General features: G+C 40.4%; 1 protein-coding gene across 1 annotated transcript in view; it reads right to left on the reverse strand.

Annotated features, from left to right (window-relative positions):
- The window catches only part of dmd (dystrophin), a gene marked incomplete at its 5' end in the record, with an annotated part of 308,870 nt that overhangs the window by 153,511 nt on the left and 130,286 nt on the right, over positions 1-25,073 (reverse strand). The window contains 9 exons of the mRNA XM_079236662.1: positions 1,031-1,109; positions 4,495-4,618; positions 5,512-5,684; positions 8,303-8,482; positions 8,632-8,739; positions 12,212-12,313; positions 19,428-19,547; positions 21,668-21,818; positions 22,658-22,839. Coding sequence (XP_079092788.1) covers positions 1,031-1,109; positions 4,495-4,618; positions 5,512-5,684; positions 8,303-8,482; positions 8,632-8,739; positions 12,212-12,313; positions 19,428-19,547; positions 21,668-21,818; positions 22,658-22,839 — 1,219 coding nt within the window. The remainder of the gene's footprint in view (positions 1-1,030; positions 1,110-4,494; positions 4,619-5,511; positions 5,685-8,302; positions 8,483-8,631; positions 8,740-12,211; positions 12,314-19,427; positions 19,548-21,667; positions 21,819-22,657; positions 22,840-25,073) is intronic.

Raw genomic sequence — 25,073 nt, forward strand, 5'->3', positions numbered from 1 at the left:
CCTCATTTTATTATACCCCTCTTTCCAGTCTTTATGCTAAACTAACCTAGCCAACTGCTGGCTGTAGCTTCATATTGAATGGACAGATATGAGCAATCCGTTCTCACTCCCAACGCGTAAGATATTGTCGCTGGCTTTTATCGGACTCCGATCTAAACCCACCCACGTCATTGTGCGACGGTTGTGTAATTACACCTAAAAACTAAGAAAACCTATGTTGGAAATGTATTTTGAAAAGAGACAACCTAGAGTAGAGGGGACCTAGAGATCAGTGTTGGAAGCGTTGGGCCACTGACCAACCAGTGTCTGTATTGAGCTGTATTGAGCTGTATGAGCTGGGAGGGAGAATTGTTTCGATCTTATCTAACGCTCAGCAATGCTGCGTTCACACCAAAAGCGTTGCAAATTTTTTGCGCGAGTAGATTGCATGCAAAGTCAATGCACAGACGCAAATGACAAGAATATAAAAATAACACCAGTCTTATCCTTTAAGAGTTCTTTTTTTCATGTATTTATCTAAATTTTGCTCTTTTGTTAATTGTTAGAAATGTTTAGTTATTGTGATGAGTTCATCAGATTTATGAGGATTCCCCCAGGATTTGACAAAAGAAATTCACCATTTCTCTTAAAGTCATATAACATAAAAACACTTTATAGAGTAAATATAGTATATATTATTGCACACACACACGCACACGCACACACACACACACACACACACGCACACACACACACACACACACACACACTTCAGTAAGTTGAGCCATATTATGGGGTGTTACAGCAGTGACAGTGAAAAGTATTAATTGAGTGTTTCTCTGCATTCAAAAGCCCCAACAATTGCACAAGGACAGAGGAGAGGACGGACGAGGAGAAACATCTCTCTCTCTCTCTCTCGTCCTCTCTCTATCAGTGTTTCTATGGAGACAAGGAGAGAGGGTGGGACAGGTGGAGGCGTTGCCATGGGGACAGACAGGGTGTGTGTGCACGCATGTGAATGAGCGCGTGTGAGAGTGAGAGTGCACGTTACCCTGCTCGGCCAGGGTCTGTGCCGTGCGCGTTGCTTCTTGGAGCTTCCGGTACTTCTCTGGCCGCTCCCTTTCTATCGCCTATGACAGAGAGACAGAGAGGGAGGGAGAGAGAGCGCAGTGGCCGAGGGAGAGACAGGAAGTTAAAGGACAGCGAGACAAAAACAACAACAGGCCGACAGCAGGAAAATTGTTATTTAGTACTAAGAAAATCAAAGTCCAATTTAGCAGACTATTATTCCCACAGAATAAGAGCTCCTGTGGATTCTCATCAACCTCTTCTGACCTTCTTCAGGATGACCCGAGCATGTCTGGGCATGTTGTGGGCAAACTAGAAGAAGAATTTCAAGCTGTTTATTATGTGAGCTGCAGCAGAGAGCCGAGCTGACAGCAAAGCTGAAGAGGCAACCGAGATCAGAGGTGATTTTGAAGAATCTTCCTACCTTAAAATTCATCACTTTGCAACTCTTACCAAAGGTCCATGCATAATTTGTAACGCCAGTTTAAGTTTTACAGTGCATAGAAGCTTCATACAACGTTTATGGGGATTACAGAGGATAGCTGATTTTGTATGAATGCTCTGTTAGCACATTTATAAATGCTGACGAACAGTTTGTGTTGTGCCTAATCTACAGTTTCAATTGTTTATCATTAACAAACCATGCATCAGCGCTTTGTGAGCCATCTGTAAGCTTTTTCCATTTAAGTGTTTCTAATCCAGTATGAATTTATTCATAAGAGTGAATGTTTATTGTTTTCTGCCTCTAATTTAAAGTTGTGGCAAATGGTTTGTGTCAAGAACAAGCACTAATTCAGAAAGTATAATATGGTGAATGACTTATTACGGTGTTTGAATTTAATGTTAAGTTCTCAATTCTCACCAAATGTCATCATGCTAATTTGGCTAGTTTAAAGCTGCTCAAAACCAATATTTTCATATGAACAATGAACAATCATTAGCATATTGTAATATAACCATATTACAATATGCTAATGATAAAGTAGTCGCTCATAGTGATTAGGCAACGATGACTAATCAGCAACCAGGCAGAAGTATGAATGAGCTGTGAATGTGCGTACCTAACAACCATTCACTGATCCCCATTGTTGGTCCACCCTTGCCTTTTCTTCTCAATTATTTGATTTAACTTCTTCTTTCTTTTTTTTATACACAGTTTAGGAGAATGAGTTTATTCCAGAGTCTGGATATTCTCCATTTATGACAGTTAACAATCCTCAAGTATTTGAAAGTGCATATTGATGTGGTAGAAGCTTAGAAAAATAATGGTATACAACCTAGAGTCAGCTAAGATTAAAAAAATTAGGTCCAGTTACTTTAATTTGTTAAATCATATATATGCAAATTGACGTGTGGCAGAATCAAACCATTTTTCGAGCCACAGCTTTAGCTACTTTCCCTTGAGAGGAGTTGGTGGAGGTTGACAACATATCTAAAAGGAGTATGAATATTGGACACCAATATTGACACCAACGTGACTTCAAAGAGCTAATGCTGTTTGTCTTCTATGGCCAGGTCAGCTTTATAGGGTGATCATTTGTCAATGTTCTGTTTTGCAGCTCGTTTCTGCTGCCCCCGAGTGGCAACATTATACATATTGTGAAATTAAACCTTTGGGAAGTTTGGGACATTAATATTTTTCCACTTTTATTGTGAGAGTTAGATGAGAAGATCAATACCACGTCTGTATGTTAAATATGAACCTAAAGCCAAAAGACGTGAGCGTAGCTTAGCATAAATACTATAAATAAGGGGACACACTAGCCCAGGCCAGGCCAACCTCCCAAGCTTTCATGCGGCTCTTGCGATCATATCGAAGTTTTTTTTTTTTTTTTAAATCTTTTTATTGATTTTGCAAATACTTTAGATCACTGGTGTCAAACTCAAGGCGCGACGGCTTGAAAGCCATGAAATCGCGGACCCGTTTTCAGTCTTTCGCGGACCCGTTTTCAGTCCGTCAGTACGGTCATTTTACATGAAAAAAAAATAAAAAATTCTGTGCTTTTATTTTGAAGGGATTTTTTTTAATGCAGCAGAGTTATGTTACAGATTGCACATTTTAATTTGTGATTTTGGGCTATATAAAATAAACTGAATTGAATTGAATATTCACACACTCCTCAATGCTGCACACTTTACTTGCGTGAGTTTACACATCGGACTATTTGTGATAGTTCGCTTCATTCCGTGAAAGGGAATATTTCTGTGTTTGGCATACTGTGACACTATCTCACTTTCAAACGGCGCCATACTTTCATTAAATCAAATTGAGAAGTTGAAAATGTTCCTCGCGGCTTGTCATTCAGGGTAGATCCTGCAGCCAGACCAGTTGAACCACTGCCTCAGACCTGCATGTTCTTATTAGACTTATGTCCTTCTCAACTGTGACAAAAAAGCTTTGAACAAAGTTAATATAATAACGTGTGTTTAATCTTTGTCTTTGTTATTTGTATCTGTTAAGTTTGATCTGTGATAGAGTGTGGGTTTGTTAACCCTAAATTAAATGGATTTATGTCGTAGTAACAGAGACATTTTAATTTTTGGCTCGAGGGGTGGGGGTTGGGGGGATTATTGTCATAATTCACCCATTCATACACTGATGGGAGGGGCTTGCATGCTGCCCATCAGGACTAACTAACCATTCATACACCACAGGAACAGCCTGCTCTATAACTTGGTTATCAGTGAACTTTCAAGGTGGTCACATTTTCCCAGCCAGGCCTTCCCAAGCTCAGCTAACTGGCTCCAGCTTCAAAATTAGCCTACAGATACAGGCGTAGTATTAATCGTCTCATCTCATACTCTTGGCAAGAAAGCCAAAGAGCGTTTCTTCCAAAATGCTAAACTATTCCTTCAAGCCACATGGGAAGACCTATTTCTTGTGCAACAACAGGTTGTTAAATCTGTATTATTTTCTGCAGTGAGCAGACGCTGGTACAGCAGTAAGCTTCCTTAATTTTCCTGTTTATCATGTTTGTTTTTCTCCTTTTGAAGACAAATCCAGTGAGTTAACATGCAGAGGGAGCTGCTGCCGATATCTCCACAGTCATTATGAACCCTTTGCTGCACCTAATAGCCTACTTCCACCGTGATACAGTGTTGTCCTGTATGCATAATCACAGTTCAGAATGTGAAATGAATTACAAACCCGACTGTGATGGAACCTTGTTATTTCAGCATCAAAGGTCTCAGCAGATTAAGCTCTGCAGGGCATCTCCCAATGCATTCCCCAGCTCCTTCCCCGAACCTCAACCATTCTAATGTAATGCCTATTCCCAAACCAAACCTTAAAGCCACATCTGATCCCTCAAACAGCCCTTTGAAGATGTGAGCAAGGGTCAAAATGTCCCCACTTTCCAAAACTATCACAGACGGTCCCCTAAAAGATAGATGTACAAGTACAAACACGTGTACACGCACACGCACGCGCACGCTTACAACATTTACCTGCACTTTGTCATGCAGCTCCTGGATGCTGCCGTCCTTGCGTGACACAGAGAACTCGGGGCTCTGCAGGATGGCCTCGCCGCGGGTCATATAGCTGTGGACCTCTGTGAAGTCCACGTCAAACCTGAGGACACACACATAAACATAAACATTCACTTGGCAATATTACCTGCGATGCTGATATCGTTGAGCACAAAAGAGACTTGCTGCTGCAGTTTTCTATAAAAACTACATTCAAGAGTGCATCCTTTACGGTTCCCGTTAACTCTAATTTGCAGATAGCCTCGTACTACACTACAGCTGATGACATTTAACGTGCCACTTAGCATTTTCCGTACATGTATTTTGAACAGCGACGAGTATTTACCCCTGTGGCTCTATTTGTTAGACAATACATTAACTTCATCCATTCAGGCAGATTTGCCTCATGAAGGGTAAATGGTCTGTATTTGAAAAGATCTTTTCTAGTCTTCCGACTACTTCATACATTGATGGCAGGGAGCCACCTGTCCATCAGAACTGTATAACCTATCATACAACATTCACATACCGTAGGCACAGCTACGGGAGCAATTTGGGGTTAAGTCATTTCCATGGGGAAATATTATTGAATGATGAATAATGATATCTTTGTGTCAGATCATTAACATTTCAAATGCACTATCTTTATAAAGTCAAATAGAAATACTAAAGTAAAGTATAAATTCCTTAAAGCTGTATTTAAGTAGAGCACTTAACTTTCCACCACTGCACATATTTACTTGGTTCACTACACTATACAAGTATTAAGAGGACTTCCATCTACGTTTCATTTCAAGCTGGCCTCTATTATCAGCAGCACATACTCATTATCTGAACTGCAGTGCTTCATCACCTACCTGCTGAGATAAGACAACAGAAAGGGATGCATGGAGCTGAACATTTCACACAAGTTAGCAAAGAAACTTTCCAACGTGACAAAGACCCTTCTAGTACTAAGAATAAAAACTAGACCTCAGTGTTGCACAACGCCCCCACCTTTTCCTGAGCTCAGAATCCACCACGACTGGTCTCTTCTTCTGTGGTGGCGGAGACTCCCGGGGCTGGCGCACTGCAGCCGACACCTTCTCCCTAGTAATCACCTTGGTAACGGTCGCCGTGACCGAGTGGGTCAGCTCGGACTGCTGGACCGTGCTGACAGATGATGAGAGCTGAACGTACGGCACACAGAGAGAAAAATACTTAAACAAAGTGCACACTGTCGCATGTTTAGATGAAGGTGCGTGCTTGTTCTAATTCTGAGCACCATCCACTGTTTTCTTGTGACAGAGTGTGTGTGCGTGTGTGTGTGTGTGCAGTTTCTTTCAACAGGGAAGAGGTTAATGACAGTTAAGCAGCGAGTGCCACTACTAGGATCGCCCCGCTACCATGGAAACGTGTGCGTGTGTGTGTGTGTGTGTGTGTGTGTGTGAACTCAGTTGAAGTGGTGGAGACGACCTCTGCTTGCAGAGGTCAATCTGCTAATTATCTGACTGATTATATTAATAGGAAAGTGATTGCATGAGCGAGAGAGAGAGAGTTGTGAACAGTCATCGGTTATAGCCAGAGCGAGCCCGACCCAGAATGCATCTGTGTTTTGCGATGCTTTGTTGCTGTGCTTCCTAAAGGGGGTGCCACAAAATTTCTTAATCAGCATTCCCATCACTACTATTTTAATACAATTTCACAATATTTGAATATATTTCAAATCTGTCAAAACAGATATTGCGTTTAAAAATTCCTTTTTTTCTTCTTACCGGTCACTCCCCTGCACACTTCATATCTAAAACACTCATGCCACTAAACATACACTTTAACTTAAACACACGTCACTTTAACTTTAACATTTTATTATTATTAAACCTTTATTTAACCAGGAAGTCCCATTGAGATTAAAAATCTCTTTTTCGAGGGAGACCTGGCCAAGACAGGCAGCAGCATAAAAAACACAGTTATAGACAGAAAACGCAGAACAAGACAAGTTAAAAGAAACTAAACGCTAACTAAGAGCTTTTACACTTACATTAACGTTATCTGTTTGTCTGAGCACTTTATCTTCATCTTATACTTGATTTATATCACTGCACTGTTGTTGTTGTTGATTGTTGTCTGTCTTGTCTAACGTCTCATGTCTAATGTATGCACCTTCCGCCTAGAAAAATTCCTCGTTTGTGTAAACATTCCTGGCAAATAAACGGTTTCTGATTCTGATTTAACATCTCCTTGTCCTTAAATGGGCCTCAGGCAGTGTTGCAGAAAACAATTTACATTTTAGAAAAATATGTTTGTTATATTAATAAAGGAAACTTATATTAAGAAGGATTGTATTTCTTGAAATTGAAGTAGTATTACTTGAAGTTGCAGCTTCTTAGTTTTTGAGCACAGCAAGTGCTGCTTGAGGAGGAGCACTTCAGGGCATGATGGTTCATTTGCAAACATATAATACAAGTAATCCCAATCATCACCAATGTGGAGCTCTCCAAAGGGAATCAAGAAGAAAAGCAACATTACAGTCTTTGTCAGCTAAACTTCTAAAAGCACAGACATAAAGACTGAGATTGTGTAGTTACATAAGGAGAAGAGAAAACAGAGACAATTGTGCAAAGGAACATGTCCAGAAAAGCAATACTGAAGAGTGATGAATGGAGAGCAGTGCTGATTGAAAGCCACTCCTTCATCACTGTGTTTTTGCTCAGGACAGTGCAGGTAAACGAAAGGATTGCACATGCAGGGGTCGGTGCTAATTTCATCCTTCATTTTTACTTTCAGGTGGTGCTTGAACACATGTGTGACAAATCCTTTTTTCATAAAAAAAAAAAAACACATCTAAGCTTAAAATTAAATTTCTAGTATTCCATCAAAAACACTTTATTCCACGTTCCACATGAATGAAAAGAACAATTCTGCTCTCCTCGGGACAACTGAAAAGCCATGAATGAACAACTCGTGACATGAATCCAGTACAATTATTATTAAAATTATGTCACTTTGGATTACCAATTTTTGTAAAATAAATCATCAAAGGGATTACACTTGTTTCATGATTTATAGCATTCTAAATAGACATATTTGAGTTCTGTCTGCTTCTAGTGATCACTGTGCGGTTTCCATAGAGGTGTAGGCCACAGGCCACAGGACTTTGAGTTGCATCTTCCACTTGGTTTTCATTCCACTACCTAATCACAAAATGATTAAGACCTGGGACACTGAGTGAATGCATAGAAGTGCAATCAGTTAGACTGTAGGACAGATAACCTGTCCAGACTGAGCCCTGAGGACCAAGGCTGCCAGACTGACCTAAATTCCTTACATGTTAAGCCCGGCTCCCCACTGCTACTCCATCTAACATTCAGAGCTACCATGGGGCCCACACTGTCACTAACTGCACTCCCTAAAGAATTGTCAAATTTTTGGAAAAACAAAAAGCGATTTCAGAGAATGTGACAGAAGGGTCTACAAATATGCGTTTGAAGGATCTATCCAGGATGTCAAACTGACTCATCAGCGAAAACGAATATAGAAAAAGAAGAAAGATAGAAGCTAAAGCCTACAGATCACAGTGTAAAGGTGAACCGCCACATCACCTGTTGATCGAGACAAAAACATTAAGAAACAACACTGTTTCACTAAAGCCAGGTAGGTATTTATTTACTGTTAAGATCATTGAAAAGCAAAAGCAGCAAAAGCAACATACATACGGGACAACCTTGGAGTTACCGAGACTCGCATTGCTTTGCATTTGTTGGAGGCGAACAAAGGTCGTAAAACCTAACTGACACGTGCGGTGTACCTGGGAGCTGCTCATCTCCAGACTCTGGATCAGTCGGTCCCAGCGCTGGGCGAAGCTGTCCAGTCTGGCCTCCAGTTTGCTAGCCACCTCTTTGTTCTTGACGCTGGACAGAAGGTCCTGACTCATGGAGCACAGCTTGTCCATGGTGGGACGCTTCGCTTCCAGGTCCGCCTTCACCGTCTGGTGGAAAATACATACACACACCTTGTGTGAACAACAAAGGATGGGGATATAAGCACTCCCAGTTTTTGTACAGGACTTGCGCCAAAGTTAAGTCATGTATATTCCTTTTATATATTTTGTATATTTGCGAAATGAAAGTGACTCACAGCAAGACGGCGGAGGCAGGTCACCATCTCCGTCTGGTCCTTCAGGTTAGAGGTCTTAATGGAGCGAACCAGCTCCTCCTTCTGAGTCAGCCAGGAGTCAAATAGACACTGTGGGGAAGGAGACGAGTGAACAAAAACTCTACTTTTCTGACCCTTGATTTGGGGCATAGAAGTTAACAAAGCACAACTTAGAGTTCTCTATTTCTGTCGTGAAAATCACATTCACATTCACCACTTCAGTAATAGAGAGAGGAGAGGATGATAAAGAAGCACGGAGAAAAGGAAGATGACAGGAGAGAAAAGGAAAGAGAACGAGTTGAAATGAGGAAAGGAGAAGGGTCGATTAGAGTAAAGGAGAGGAAAGAGGACAGAATAGACGAGAAGAGAAGGATAAAAGAGAGGAGAGGTAATAAGGAGAGGAAACAATGAGGGAGTGGAGGGGGACATAATAGAAATGAAGAAGAGAAGGAAGGATGGATGAAGGAATTGATGAATGATGGATGAATGGAAGGCAGAGAGGAAAGATAAAGGAATGAGTATACAGGAAGAGAAAGACATGTGCACAGTGGGCCATCGTCTCCTGTTGGTACAGACGGCTCTGACCGCTGCATCTTCTTCCGGCTCTCTGCCTGTGACAGCGTCTCTGCCTCCTCCATGGTTACAAGGGGAACGCTTCTGTTATCAGCTTCATTTGCAACCGGAGCCCGGGGCACTAATAGTTGAACAAGCATTTAGAAAATTGAATCCAATGCAATTCCTGATGTTTCTGAATAATTAATCACATTATATTTGGTTCTTATGGATGTCTCGAAGCCATTGCAGCCAATTATACCTAATTATAAAACACAGTGGAGAGTTTATTTCATGATAAATCTATACCTTCCGTGCAACTGAGTAATCAAATGAGTTCAAGACGCCCCTCGATATGAAATTACATATACATATATATATATATATATATATATATATATATATATATATATATACATATACATATATATATATATATATATATATATATACATACATATATATATATATACATACATATATATATATATATATATATATATATATATATATATATATATATATACATATACATATATATATATATATATATATATATATACATATACATATATATATATATATATACATATACATATATATATATATATATATATATATATATATATATATATATATATGCAAAGTTACTTTTATATTGTAAATCTCCAGCATACAAAACCTGTATCAGATAGTGTTATTGAACAAAAATATCAAGATATATAATAATAAATATAATTTGAATTGAACCCAATTTGTTTTAATCAAGGAATATTAATAATAATAGTAATAATAACAATAATAAAAAGTTAATTTCTCTAAGTAGCGCCAATGTTTGCGAATTAAAATGTCCTTTTTGTAAAAGGAACAGTAAACAATGGTGAACAAAGCAAATCTAATTTTGGGCTTTTGATTAAGGCTGATCAGCTAATTGTGTATAATCCCATGTTGTGATTTCAGCTCCCTCAATTATTAATCACTGAACATGAGCAGATCGGATATCGGGACAAGTTTAATTTCCTTTAAAAAGTCAGCGGTGGCTAAAAATATCTTCTGCAAAGAGGCTGACAAAGGAAAGAGACGATAGAAAGAGCAATCTAATTAATAATTCTGATCAAAATACATATTTACGCTGTGGATAAGTCCTAGCTTGTTTTAGGATGAAGGAATACAACGTTTTGTGAAAAAAGATCTGTACATATTTCATGGCTGCTTTGTTGCAATCGCAGGTAAAAAATAAATATGTTTTTTTTCCAGGGATGGGCCGGTGGGTCCTCCACTTCGTTCCATTCTGAAATATCTCAACATCTATTGGATGGATTGCCAAGAAATGTAGAGCAGACATTCATGTTCCGCTGTACACTTTCCCCTGACTATTCCCTCCAGCAACATCGTCCGGTCAAGTTTTAATGAGATAATTCTTTAGTTTATGACCAAATATCTGCAAAAAATAATGACACCCCATTGAGCCCATTGTTTTCCAATACGCCCTCGAGACTGCAAGAAAAGACGCTGTCATTTAATTTAAAATGGCGAGTCAGATATTCCAATGCCAATATATTCTATATTGGCATTTTAGCAAAACGTTTTTCATTCATTTATTTATTCATATTTATTTGGTGCAGAATACTGTTTTGTACTTAATATAAGGTTTTATTACTGTTATTATGTTTAGATCAGTTCCAAGTTAGACAAATGTTAATATATTTTGATAAAGTTTGCCTGTTCAGCATAGTGTCCCTACCAATGCTGAGACCAAACCTATGCCCTTGAGTCTGTTACGCCATTTTCTCTAAGAATTAACAACCTGGATTGCTTATCTGGAAAATGACAAATGCATGTTAACGCTTTTGATCGCAAATATCCCCTTCATGCCTTGCATTAAAATACGTTTTAGGTGACCCGATTGCAATGCTTGACCACATGAAAGTACAGGTGTAAATGCACCCAAAGGACTGGGATCCCATTGGACAAACTGCCTTTGGAGAGCTAATAGGTTTTCAATCCACATACAACAATCACTTGGGTGTTAATGTCTAACATGTCGTTGCGTTGTTTAAGATGGACAAATTGATTAAATCTCAACTGCATACCAAGTGTCAATATAATTAGGTCAAATCATTATCTAGATACACTCGGGACACATTTTAAAGCAAGGTGTAGAGGGGGTCTAAGTGAGCAACACTACATCTGGACCGCATTGTGATTGAATCTGAGCAGATGTGAAGGTAATCCATACGGTCTTGGATTCTCAAGTCCCGCCCTTTTTAATTTACATTTTGCTCACAATTTCTGCAGAATCCAGGCAAGGGTATTATTTAATTTAATATATTTAATATTGGCAAGGATCTGACGATACGTATCATGATACTAGGGGTGTAAGAAAATTGATGCTTGAATATTGCAGAATTGCGTTTTTGTGATACTATACCTATTCCCAAAGACACTATACAAGTAGTAGTTTAAACTTTACATGCAAAAATGTGTGGCAGACAGTGACTCAGATTGCACCAAATGTTGTGCAATGATGTTGGATTTGTGGCTCAGAATGTATATGGATATAATGGGATGTCCTTTATACTGGGACAGTTTTCTCAAAATGTGATACAAAAGTTGCAATAAAGTATCACAATATATTGAATCGTGAAACCTTTATCATGATAAAGATTCTTGCCAATACACATCCCTACACGATACACACACACGGCGCAGAGATGTATTTTAAATTTGAGCTCAAGTTAATATGACAAATCAAGTGGTGTCTTCCGAAGTTACAGTGACAACTTCATTCTTTTTGTCACCGTCCATGAACATGAAGTCTGTTTCAGCTTCAAATGTCTCTTAAAGCCTGCGGAATGTGGGAGTAGACACGCTTCGGATGATCTAATCTCATTACACATGCAGCAGATACTGCTGTGATCCCGCCTCAGCGCGTGCCACGCACACACACACACACACACACACACACACACACACACACACACACACACACACACACACACACACCTACCTGTTCATTAGTGAAGTGCTGCCATTTCAGTAAAATCTCCTGAAGCAGAATCCAGCGTTCTTCCGTCCATCTACAAATGGCTGCCCAGCGGTCACCTAGCACCTGCGCACACACACATATATCAATATTGTATTAATGTCTACATTCGCAAAAAAATTCCCTGTTAATTATTTAGCCTGATGGACTGAAATATTTTCATCATGTTGCCTCAAAGGCCGACAAATTCACATCATTGATCGTGATTGTGAAATCCAGAAAAGAAAGGGACAGAATAGCTCTTTATTCTAGGGCTGCAACAACGAATCGATAAAATCGATAAAAATCGATTATCAAAAGTGTTGGCAAAGAATTTCATTATCGATTCGTTATGTCGCGCGATTATTATGCCGGGCAATAAATCGCGGAGAAGAAAAAAAAGAGCGGAGCAGAGCAACTGGCCGGCCAGCGTTTCTGAGATTGGAGTGAGACACGAGAAAAGCTGAGGTTGTGATGTTCTCAAAAATAGAAGATCTTTGACAAGTCGAGTCTTGGCCAATCAGCGTATTCATGTTCCTCAAACTTGTTTTTAATGGAAGCTAGTCAGTTTGCTATCACGTTAGCTAATGTGTTTGGGTTGTGTATTGCCGTTAAAGTTACGTTATGTTCCGTTACAGTTCAGTCTTGCTGGTAAAAAAACGTAACGTGATGAAACATGCCGTCACCCCCCCCCCCCCCCGGTCTGGTTCAGTTCACGCTGTCACTCGTTAACGTTAAACCGGCTCACCGGCGGATCTGGCTGCAGGTTTTTTTTTTTTTTACTCAAAGTAGAATGAAGCAAATCACGTCGTTGGGCTTAGCCAACAACGTGACGTCGTGGTCATAAGAGACTCAGAATGAAAGAGTTTAAGGAAGAGGACGCTCTATATGTAGCAGTACAGCTTCCCTCTGTCCCAGTATTTCATACATATTGATAAAGCAGGGTATGCTAAATGCATCCTCTGGAGGGATCAATTACAGTAAAAAGGGCTCACATTTGGCAGATGTAAAGCATAGATGTGTATGTTTTTAGTGTTAGTCCATTTTGAAAGATTTAATTAACAGCTCAGGGATGTTCAAGGAGCAACCTGTTTGTGCACTTTCTGAAGATGTTTTGCACTGTCACTTCTGTTTTTGAATAAAGAGTCTTCTTAGACGGTTCCGTTGCCTTAGCTACTCCTTGGGGATCTAGGATTTTTAACAGGTGCCGCACAGTTCTTTGAGTCACTGTAGCATCCCCGGCAGAATTATAGTCTGGAGTCTTTAAGTGATGGTTCGTAAAGGTTTATTGAACTCACCGTAAGAACTATGAAGAAAAACGGAAATAGCAGTTGGTTAGCTTAAGCTCTGACACAGACAAAAAACGTAACCATCTAAAACAATATTTTCTCAAAAAATGAACTTGAACAGGTGCAAACCTTGTGCCCATTTCAGCCAGGTGCTAAACTAATACATCCGTAACCTTGTTATCACTGTTTTCCGTTGTTATGGCAACTTTTCCTTTCTGCCCGTTTCTTACTAACAACTTCCGTTTTTTGTACCTTCAAAATAAGAGCGCAACCGGAAATGCACCGACTGCAGTAACAAAACGGACTAAAATAAAGGACAAAAAAAAAGGAACAAACTATTACAATACTTTAAACTCTCAGAGGTCCGTTGCAGTCACTACCAAACCAGATTGGATGCATTTCAAATGCATGAATTTGTATCCATGAAGCATCCCGTGTTGGTTCAACTGCTCCTGCAGAAACAGAGCGACATCCAGCACGTCAGACTGGGCTTTCCGCCTGAACAATTCTAACGCCTTGAGATGCCTGCGCAGTGTTGACATACTCAATTTAATACCATCATCATTTTTTAGAAACATCAGTATTTCCCAGTGTCTCAAACCGAGAAGGTAATATTAGCAGATTAACTGCGATAGCGCCATAATTGCCACAGAGAGGATTTACAGACGTTTCCTTTTTCTTTTTCTTTTCTCGTAATTACGAGAAAAGATCTCGTAATTACGAGATCAGGATGCCGTAATTACGAGAAAAGGGGTCTATTTTTTTTTTATCCAGTGAATGCAATGCGCTTCCGTAGATAACAGTGATATATCTGCTGTCTTTAATTCATTACCTATGCGTTCCCGCGGCCCTCGTGGCTCACAGGTGAAAACGGAAAGTTGTTGGCGGCCCTCTAGGTGGCGCTCGCGGCCCAATGGGAGGCCGTGGCCCTATGGTTCAGAATCACTGTACTATGTACATAGTACAGTGAGTACTATGTACAGTACTATGTACTATGGAAACAATTACAGGCTGCAATCATTTAACTTTCATGAGCAAAGAAATACCTAATTCTGAAATAAAACGCAACAATAGACAATTCTCTCTACCTCCTAAAATAAATATGTCAATGCTATAAATTCTGTGTGGTATCTAAATGTCAACATTAAAAGGCCAGTGTGTAAGATTTCAAGGGATCTATTAGCACAAATGGAGAATGATATTTATAACTATATCTTTCTAAAAGCGTATAATCAATTGAGCTACAGTGGCTGCCACCAAATCTTACACACTGCCGTGATGACTCAAATGTGAATCTTCATATATTTTTACATGCACCTTCCTGTGTTTTGGCTATATTTGATATGTTATTATTCATTCTGGTTATTTTACATGGTCTATACGAACACAGAATGTGCACGCACACATAGGCACACAGAGGCTGTGAGCTGTAATAAGTGTATTTTTCCTGACGCCGTTGTATTGGTATATTGGCAGCAGGCTGTTAGCGGAGTAAAGATGTGAGAGAGGCTCTTCCGTGCCGTTTAACCAGAGGTGTCAAGTAACGAAGTACAAATACTTCGTTACCTTACTTAAGTAGAAATGTTGGGTATCTATACTTTACTGGAGTATTTATTTTTCAGACGACTTTTTACTTCTACTCCTTACATTTTCACGAAAATATCTGTACTTTCTACTCCCTACATTTTAAAAATAGCCTCGTTACTATTTCATTTTGGTTTGTTTTCACTCCGACTTGTCATCGTTCAAAAACACACACACAAAAAACCTCTCCGCCCCGTTGCCCACAGATACGTGCGCGCGCGCACACAGGTGAGCGCTGAGCACACACACCAGCGGACAGAGAGCGTCGAAAAATATGTCATGTGAAAAGTAGACCGCTATATCTGCGCTTTAAACGCTCCCAGGGTGAAGATGCAACAACAGCTCTCATGTGAGGAGCAACCGGAGTTCTCCTCGGACCGGAGCAGCTCTCTGAACCCGGAGCAGCTCTCTGAACCCAGAGCAGCTCTCTGAACCCAGAGCAGCTCTCCTGCTCCAGGTGAAACGAGCCACGGTGCTCGTGTCTTCTATCAACAATGAACTGCTGGCTTCACATATTACAAAAGTACAAAGTACACGGATATAAAACAAAGTCATTAATAAATACATGGACAAATGCCTGTACTTTCGGGTAAATGGTTACCGTACGCCGTTAACAGGTTACTCTTGCGCGATTTGACGCGACGCCGTGAGCTCAATGAGCTCGTCTTTTCTTGCTGTTGCGTTTCTCAAAATAAAAAAACAGATCTAAGCTCAATATTGAGCATGAATTGAGAGAGGCCGTATCAAATCTACAACTCCGTTTATAACGTGTCGAGGAAAGCAGTTCACTGCAGCCACTAATACTGATACGGCCTGATGCTCACATATCTGCACTCATTCTGTTTTGTTTGGCAAAAAAAATTAAAAGCTTATTGTTAGTAGTAACTAAATATGAGTAATTTTTTGCACAGATAGAACTTACACAAAACATTGTCTGATTGGGCAATCTGATTTACTTGAAACTGATTGCAATTTTCTTTATTCTGTTATTTATAAAAGCACAGATGAGTCACACAATTATGTTATTTACAGAAAAAGAGGAACCACAGCTTTAAGTGTTTGTGTCGGAGTCGCCGCCGCCGCCTATTTTGCACTATTACAATAATTATAGGCAACTAGTTATCATGTCTTCCGCTCCATGAAACACATGTTAATGCTCAGTTGTACACATATGGTACTTTAATGTATTTGCATTGTAATAAAATGTGGTCATTTTAAATGGGCATATATGCAGCTGAAACGGGTAGCCTAGTGCATCCCACATTTTTCAACATAACATTTTAAAACATTATAGTCATTATGGCCTTTATAGAAATTATTGTTTTGGGGGAGGCGGGGTAGTGCACTATAGGCCCCTGAGACGTGGCTTAAGAGTTTGTCCTTAATGGAAAAAAAACATTCCCCTTACATTACTTTTACTTTTATACTTTTAAGTAGTTTTTAAACCAGTACTTTTACACTTTTACTTAAGTAAAAAGCTTGAGTTGATACTTCAACTTTTACAGAAGTATTTTTAAACCCTAGTATCTATACTTCTACTTGAGTAATGAATGTGAATACTTTTGACACCTCTGCGTTTAACCGGCATAAACAAAACCCACAGTGTTTCCACGAAACCAAGTCATCAGGGTGACAGAGAAGAGGATGGGGGAGAGGAAATGAAAGACAATGAGAAGCAAAAAAAAGAAGAAAAGTGAGAGGCAAGTAAGCAGGTGAAGACAGAGAGAGAAAAAGAGAGAGAGAGAGAGAGAGAGGCCCAGCAGGTTAATCTTAAGATGAATGGCCTGTAATTAATCAAGTGACAGTTCAACAGCAGGGAGAAACCAGGGAAGGCACCATCTATTTGCATTTTTACATCCCGACACACCCCGCTCTCTCTACTCTTATCTCTCTTATCTTGTATTTAGTAATAACCGCACTGCAGGAAACAACGCTCACAAACCTCCAGAAAATCAAAGAGTGGTGTTGCATTTTGGTTTCTATTGTTTTGCATTATAATTGCTGAATGTGACTTCAAGCTACTCACAGCAGCATTGTCTATTTGATATATAGACTGGTGCAAATTACATTTCTCTTTCCTTTGGTTTCTGACCTAAGTTTCACATTTTTCACCTAATCGACTTTTGGTGCAGAGCAACTTCCTTTTATTCAAATCCCTTCAAATCTTTTCTCCCCAAGGAAGAGCTTCAGTCGCACCCAACTATACACATTTCTTCATTTCCTCTTTGTGTGTGTTGCCAGCGACAACAAAATCTGCCTCAGCTCGCTCACTGGAACCTTCTCCAAAGATAACAAATTGAACTTCCCGATACGAAATCACCATAAATCCCCCTTTTGTTCTCACGTGAATTTACAATGTTTCCACTAAGGTAGCCCACCATCACAGTTCACATATGCAGCTAAAAAATTACATTTCTATTAAATCCATCTGACAATCAAGTGCTGACATTTTTCTTGATTGTAATAAAGTTTAAACAAAAACTGTCCAATCATTCAGTTACCTGTCAGTCCATATGACATCCTGATTATAGGAGCTGAAGAACGAAGCTCCATAAGCGAGTCAAACCCCAAACACATAACGCTTAAAGCTTTGCATAATTCAGGGGAATGCTTTGGTCCAGACCTCTTCTCTAGCTCCACCCTCTCGTCCAAATATGGTCACTTCTGGTTCCCACAAAAACCTAAATGGCATCGGCCAAAGTACCAAACCAGAGGCTTCAAAACAGTAGACCACTGACCAATGGGTGACGTCACAGTGACTCAGCCCACTTTCATACACGGTCTATGGTTTACACCTCTGGGTTCAATTGTAATAAGTCAGTGTGAAGATGAAAACAAATTAATAGACAGCAAATATGTATTTCTTATTTTCTCCTTGGTCTGTACTAAATGAACAAAACTACAAGAGGGAAAGAGACCCTAGCGAGAAGGAGTACGGGTGTTTCCATCCTCCTTTTTTTGCACATTTTCACAATAAAACATCCGATCTGTGTGAAGAGATGAGGAGCCTGTAACCTTACTCAAATTAGTACAATCATGTTATCCACATGGTTTTCCATTTTTTAATAAAGTTTGGCTGGTGCTCTTTTCATGACCTCTTCTTGTTGTGCTCTCTTCTTCTCCTGTGATTGAATGGCACCTGTTTGGTGAATTAGCACTACAGATTTATATTTAAACCAATCACGAGTGCGTGGTTGCCCGCTCAACATTTGCGGGCCAATTAGGACATGCTTACTTAAATACGTGCAAACCCCGCTGTATACAAGGCAGCACACTTTTCTGCTTGGCGGCCTTCAGCGAGCTGCACAGGAGTGGCCGCCTTTGCTTATAGAACAAACATTACAATATTGTAATCTCCATTCTAACTCACACAAGTTACACCCTCTACTGGACTCTATGGACGCAAAGGAGGTAGCCTGTTGAATACACGCCCAGTAAATACTGCTTTCGTGAATTTAGAAGCTATTACGTGTCATAAGAAAGTGATCGCTAACAAGTGGGCAACAAAACGATTTAGAGATGGTCAATTAACTTGAATCTTGGAAGAGATTTTCAAAAGAAGGAAAAACCTTACTGCAACATCCACAACCAGCTCTACTACAACTCCCCGAACTAAACCCAGAACGCAACAATTGTTTATTGAGCCAAAAAGCAGACAGGATCTTTTCTCGACACAGCAAGGTCAGAGGTCAGAACTGCAGCTTGTCAGGAAGTGCTTCAGTGGTACAGATGCTGTTCTATTTGGTCTTGTATCAACAGCTCGGCCAATCAATTTCAGAGTGAGATACCTTCCAGAATCTGTATCCTGGACAACGGCAGTGATTGTGTGATATGGAGCTGCAAGCTGCACTTAAGGCTAGAGTATGAGAAAGAATTCCGGTCGCAGTTCCAATAGATTTCAGCTTGATTGTTTGCAGTGTATGGGATTAACAAGGGAAACAAAGGGCCATACATCAGACGCCAAGACAAGCGTGAAAAATAAGCCGCACAAACAGGCCTGGCTCCTGGCTGGACTCTTATGGAGTAAACAAAATCAGCAGAAAGCTGCAACACGAGACAGCAAAAGCACATCTCCCAGGCAAGGTCTAATTACTGCGCAACACCAAAGACAAAACTATCTCTCATTCAATCTGTTTTCCCCGAGTAACAACAACCGCTGAGCTCACTGAGAGAGGGAGAGAGAGAGAGAATATTTTTTTTTAAAGAGATGAATATCAGCTCACAAGGCATTTGTCTTCCTACGAAATCTCAGCGTAATCAGCAAAGTGTGTGCAATGTGAGCATGTTCAACACAGATTTTAGTTTTTGGTAACAGTGTGAGTCTTTACCTGAAGTTTGCTCTCCAAAGCGGCGGTGGCGCTGTCTCCGCTGGTCTCGTCCACCACCACCACCATGTGGGTCAGAGAGTTCACCCTCACCTGCTCCTGCTCCAGGTCCTCCTGCAGGAGCTTCGACGCAAGAGGAGATTATATTTCACTGGACATGTCAACTTATTGTAAAATATTTTGTTATTTATACATTTTGCAGAAACTGATTTATGACCACCTCGACAACCAAATAAAGGATAAATATGGCTTGAGATAGCAGCTGGGATACAATGATACTATTATATTCCTGATATGAACTTGCTACTGTTATATGATGGTCATGGAATTGGCTAGCCACAACAGATCGCATTTATTCTCAAATTTGGGGTCTGATTTTATATATTGTGTAGATAGCATTAACCCTGTTTCTCAATCTAATTTCATTTTCAATTGCCACTTTATTTTCTTTCAGTATTTCAATTGAGATGTTTTATCAGCACGTTTTGAGAGGCATACATCAACAATTTCTTCAGAAAATGTATTCCTTTCTATGTGTTAATACACGGATTGTCCTGTCAAGCCTCGAGCAAAAACTACAAAATCCCTACCACAAACGTAAAAGTTAAATTTGGTCATGTTGCTTAAACTACTGCCAACAGAAGTACACTGTCAAAGTTTCTCTGAAAGTTTCCATTTCTTCAAAAAGGATTGGTTGCAATCCCAGTCGAAATGCAATTTGAGTGTGCAGAAGGTAAATCGGTTGCAGAAAGCACACACAAGATAAATAGTATCTGAGTCTACTGTGTTTGTTTCTGTGACTAACCTATGATTTCAGCAGCACATTGTGTTTGGTGTCTGTCTACGCTCTTTGGGGAAAATTGTTCAGCAATTTGTGATTGGTGTTAATTTAACCAGAGGCCATTTTTCTTTTCCTGCTTTTGAAGTGGCCAAAAGCCGAAGCAGAAGCAGAAGCCAAAACAAAAACAAACCTGATCCTCAATGTTTACCAAGTTAATTTAATTTGAGCCGATTCTATGTAGTGGGGTTTGCTATATAGATGTCCAGTGTTTTTCAGAGCCTTTTAGCACTTGTGGTCAATGTTAGCACAATACTGATAATATCGATAAAATTAAAATATATAGATTTTTATGATATAGATTGGAACAAGTGCAAGGTGCTTGAAAAAACATTGAAATGTTACAATATAGACGATAGGGACATAAGATCATTAAATAAAGTATGATTAAAATATACTGTTATACAGTTTATCTATGTAAACATACATTTAAACTTGAAAACATTTGAGTTTAAAATGTTCAGTTGAAACATTTGAGATACTGAAAGAAATTGAAGGCAGTTCAAATGCAAAGATGAAGATTCAGTTTTGTGTAAGGAGTTGAAGCGTTAAGCATTAGTGACAGGTTGTACTGATGAAGTCAGTTGAAGTGGTCCTGACAGGAACTAGTGCCACTTCAAGTGTATAAACTAAAAGAAGATGCAAGTTGAAGTGTTGGCTGAAGGGTACGCATTGAAAGTTGTTGAAATGAGATGTGTTGTAGCTTCCTTTAAAACATTGTTTTTTACAGTACCTACCTACAAATCCTAATAAATCTCTTGCATTAGCTCGCTAACTAATTCTGTATAACTTCAGAAAACTGTTAGCTTGGACATTTTGGCAGCAGGGATGTCAAAGGTCCAAGCCACAGTTTGGTCGGTTTGCTGTGCTTAGCTTTCAAAGAATGAAGACTTGCTAGCATGGTTAACTAGTGGGCTACTAGGCAACAGACGGAGGGGCCAGGTGTTTTTCATATTGCCCAATATGTGGAAGAGACGACAAAAAGTGGTTTGTGTTAAGCCAACGTCGGACAGTTTTCTTAACTTTAGACATTGCTATCCCCACAGTGGCTGAATATATTTTTACCATTCAAACTGCGTTTGTAATGTCAATGTCTCCCCATGTTCAACACAGGAAGCTAACGTTAAAGCTAAAATTGTGTGCTAGGTTGAGGTGATAAAATGTGCCAGTGACTGTTGTCATATCAGCCGGCAAAATCTGGCTCAAGCTTTTTTTTCTACTTTCTAATATTTTAAAATGCGCATCAAAATATGTGAATGAAAACATTGGTGTGATCTGCATATGCGTCCCGCGAAAAAGGAAAGCTTGACAGACTCAGAAACTGTAACTAAGGGAGGTGGGGCTTGTCAATGAACAAGATCATTTAAGCTTGATAACAACACCTAAACATGGAGCAGCTGCCCACCTTGTGCTCTTCCACTTGGTGCTTGATATCCTCCAGGTCAGGACCGAGTGGTTGAGCCCCCATCCTCTTAATCCGGGCCTCTGTCAAATCCAGCCAGTCCGTGAGCTGCTTTAACTGCTGGTGCTGCAGGTCCATCAGGACCTCGTGGAGTCTGGGGGGTGAGACACAGTTCAGTGAGCTGTCAATCACATGTTGATACTGTAAAAAACGAGTCTTACTTAAAAAACAGTTCAGAAGGGCAGATTAAAATGTCTGGTTCAACACATTGATGTCCCAAGCAGTGATTACTGCTGATCTAATTGGTACAAATGCTAAAAGCTACCTATCCTGTTCTTATACACCACCATAATAGACCCTTGTTGTATTTGTCTAAGTAGTGTTTGGTAGTCCAGGCCTTGTCTGCACAGCTTTTCACTTGAATCAACAATATTATCAAAGAAGAGAGCTGAAGAGTTAATTAAATTTGGCTTGGTGTCAGTTATCATTGGATTCACCATAATTAGAAAGGCCGCTGTTCTTTGTTTCCATGAATGCTGGCTATTGTGGAGATCCCCATTGTGTAAAAAGAGATGAAACTTCATTCATAACCCTAAATTAAGATTGAAAAAAAAGCATGTGAAACCATTTGTGTGTGTGTTTGAGTGTGTATCAACATTTCTCATTGGGGGCGAATACATTCTCTCACACTTCTCTTGAAGCTCTTTTTCGCTGTCTCCTCGGTTATACTTCCAAACTCTGTCTTGAAGATCTTTGACTCTTTTACTTTGGCAGGTGGAACGTTTACCATTTGAGTGTGCCAATTAGCACTGGACACAAAGTAAAGCTTCGGCTGATGGGAATGTCATTAGTTTTGCAGATATTTGGTCATAAACCAAATATTGGCCAAATCTAAAATTTGACGTGACGATGACCAAAGTTATTACAATGGATCAAGATAAAAACATCAATCTCAGTACCAAGTACCAAGATTAAAAAAAACAACATATCTACCTGCTCTGTCTCTCCATGCTGGCCACTCTCAGGTGCTCCCACCGGGAGTTCAGGAGGTTCATCTGCTCCCTGACTTCCGAGTCCTCGTCTTCACTCAGGTTCCCCTCCCCAAGTAGGGCAGCGCCAGCCCGGAGGACCCGCCCCACACTGCCTTGGTGGGTGGTCAGCTCCACCATGTACCCCTGATGAGAGACAGAGCAAAACATTTCTCATAAATATTCACAACGATTCCACTCATTTTGCCTAATTTCCCCTCCAAAAGGAGGGGAGTGCCTCACATCACTACTCCCACTGAATGACCCTCATTCACTTTACCTGATCTCAAAGCACATTCCCTGCTCTCACCTTAGTGCTTCATCTATTTCCTCTCAGCACTCTTATAAGATCCTTCTAGGGTCTCACAGCTAAATGGTCAGGGTTCATTTAATTTTGAGAGCATAATAGTTAATTGTAAGTCAGTGATCCTGTAAGTCCACATCCATCAGAGTTAATTCCACACTCACATACCTCCTTTACACCTTGCACTAAAATGTGCTTTTGGGTGATCGGATTGCAATCGGACCACAATGCTTGACCACATAAAAGTACCTGTAAATGCCCCTAAAACGCATTGAGGACGTTGGTCAGAGAGACGCATTGTAACCACTGAACACAAGAGTAAATGGTGTGGTTGGAAATACATTATCGCACACGACTGACCCAAACCAGCGAGGAAGCAGTCCAGACTGTATATGAGAAGTGGACGTAGTCATTGGACGTCACCCATTGGTTTGTGGACTGATGTTTTGAAGCCTCGAGTTTGGTGTCGTCAGATTACGGTCACCATCTTGTTTTTTCACAACCACGGTAAACCCGCCCTAAAACATACATGCTTAGTGGTCTATTTTACTCTAAATGGGACCATACTTTATAAACTCATGTCTACAATGTTTACTGAGGGAATACATCAAGTGAGAAGTAGGTAAATGTTCTCATAGACTTCCATACAATACATTTAAACTGCCTAGAGAAGCCTCATCTTACTATTTCAGGAATGAGCTGAATGACCCCAACAAATTAAAGTTTCTTGTTCCTGTTCTGTCTTATTTTCAGGCTGCTGCCTTTTTCCCAGATGTTTGTTCGCCTTCCATCAACAAACAGCGGAGATTGTTTTTTTGATAATGGCACACTTTACACTCATTATAGACTCTTCAAGCCTGATCCTTCAGTGTAGTGAAGGGCGGCTCATTATTTTCTCTAACGACACACTTTGATTCGTTATTGGACATGGTTATTTTGTTATGGATTGATGGCTGATATTACCTTTAACATCTTTGTTGTTCTTCAGCTTGATTGTATCTGTGCTTCACTGACTTAAAAGAAACAGAAACACTGAACATTTTCTATTTTTGGTTTACAGCTACCAACAGAGTCAAATTATTGCTACTCTGTTACCACTCCAAGAGGCTATGGTGGTAAAATATTGAACATCTCATTATATGAGCACAATTAACATCTCGTTATAGTATCATTTCTGTGCTTGCCCTCTCATGGAATCATGGATGAAGCATTGTGGATGAATAGTTTATAGTGGTATTGAACAGATGCTTTGTTTAAAGAAAAAAGGCTGTTGTGAGAGTATATTCAACACCATCATCCCGTCTCTGCTGCAGGACAAGCTCTCCCAGCTACACGTGCCCGACTCCACCTGCAGGTGGATCAGAGACTTCCTGACTGACAGAAAGCAGCACGTGAAGCTGGGGAAGCACGTCTCAGGCTGTCAGACCATCAGCACCGGTTCCCCCCAAGGCTGCGTTCTTTCCCCTCTGCTCTTCTCCCTGTACACCAACAGCTGCACCTCCAGTCACCTCCTGAAGTTCGCGGATGACACCACCCTCATTGGACTCATCTCTGGTGGGGACAAGTCCGCCTACAGGTGGGAGACTGACCACCTGGAGAACTGGTACAGCCAGAACAACCTGGAGCTCAACGCTCTGAAGACAGTGGAGATGGTTGTGGACTTCAGAAAGAATGCAGTCCCACCCGCCCCTCTCATCCGGTGTGACTCCCCCGTCGACGCTGTGGAGTCGACGCTGTGGAATCCTTCCGCTTCCTGGGCTCAATCATTTCCCAGGACCTCAAGTGGGAGCTGAACATCAGCTCCATCACAAAGAAGGCCCAGCAGAGGATGTTCTTCCTGAGTCAGCTGAGGAAATTCAACCTGCCAAAGAAAATGATGGTGCAATTCTACACTGCCATCGTTGAGTCCATCCTCTACTCTTCCATCTCCGTCTTGCATGCTGCAGCCACTGCCAAGGACAAAGCCAGGCTGCAGCCCATCATCCGCTCTGCTGAGAGGGTGATTGGCTCCAGGACTTGTTCGCTTCCAGGACTCTGGAGCGAGCTAGAAAGTAGCTGACCCCTCTCACCCTGGACA

The sequence above is a fragment of the Taurulus bubalis genome, assembly GCF_910589615.1.
Source record: "Taurulus bubalis genome assembly, chromosome: 21".
NCBI lineage: Eukaryota > Metazoa > Chordata > Actinopteri > Perciformes > Cottidae > Taurulus > Taurulus bubalis.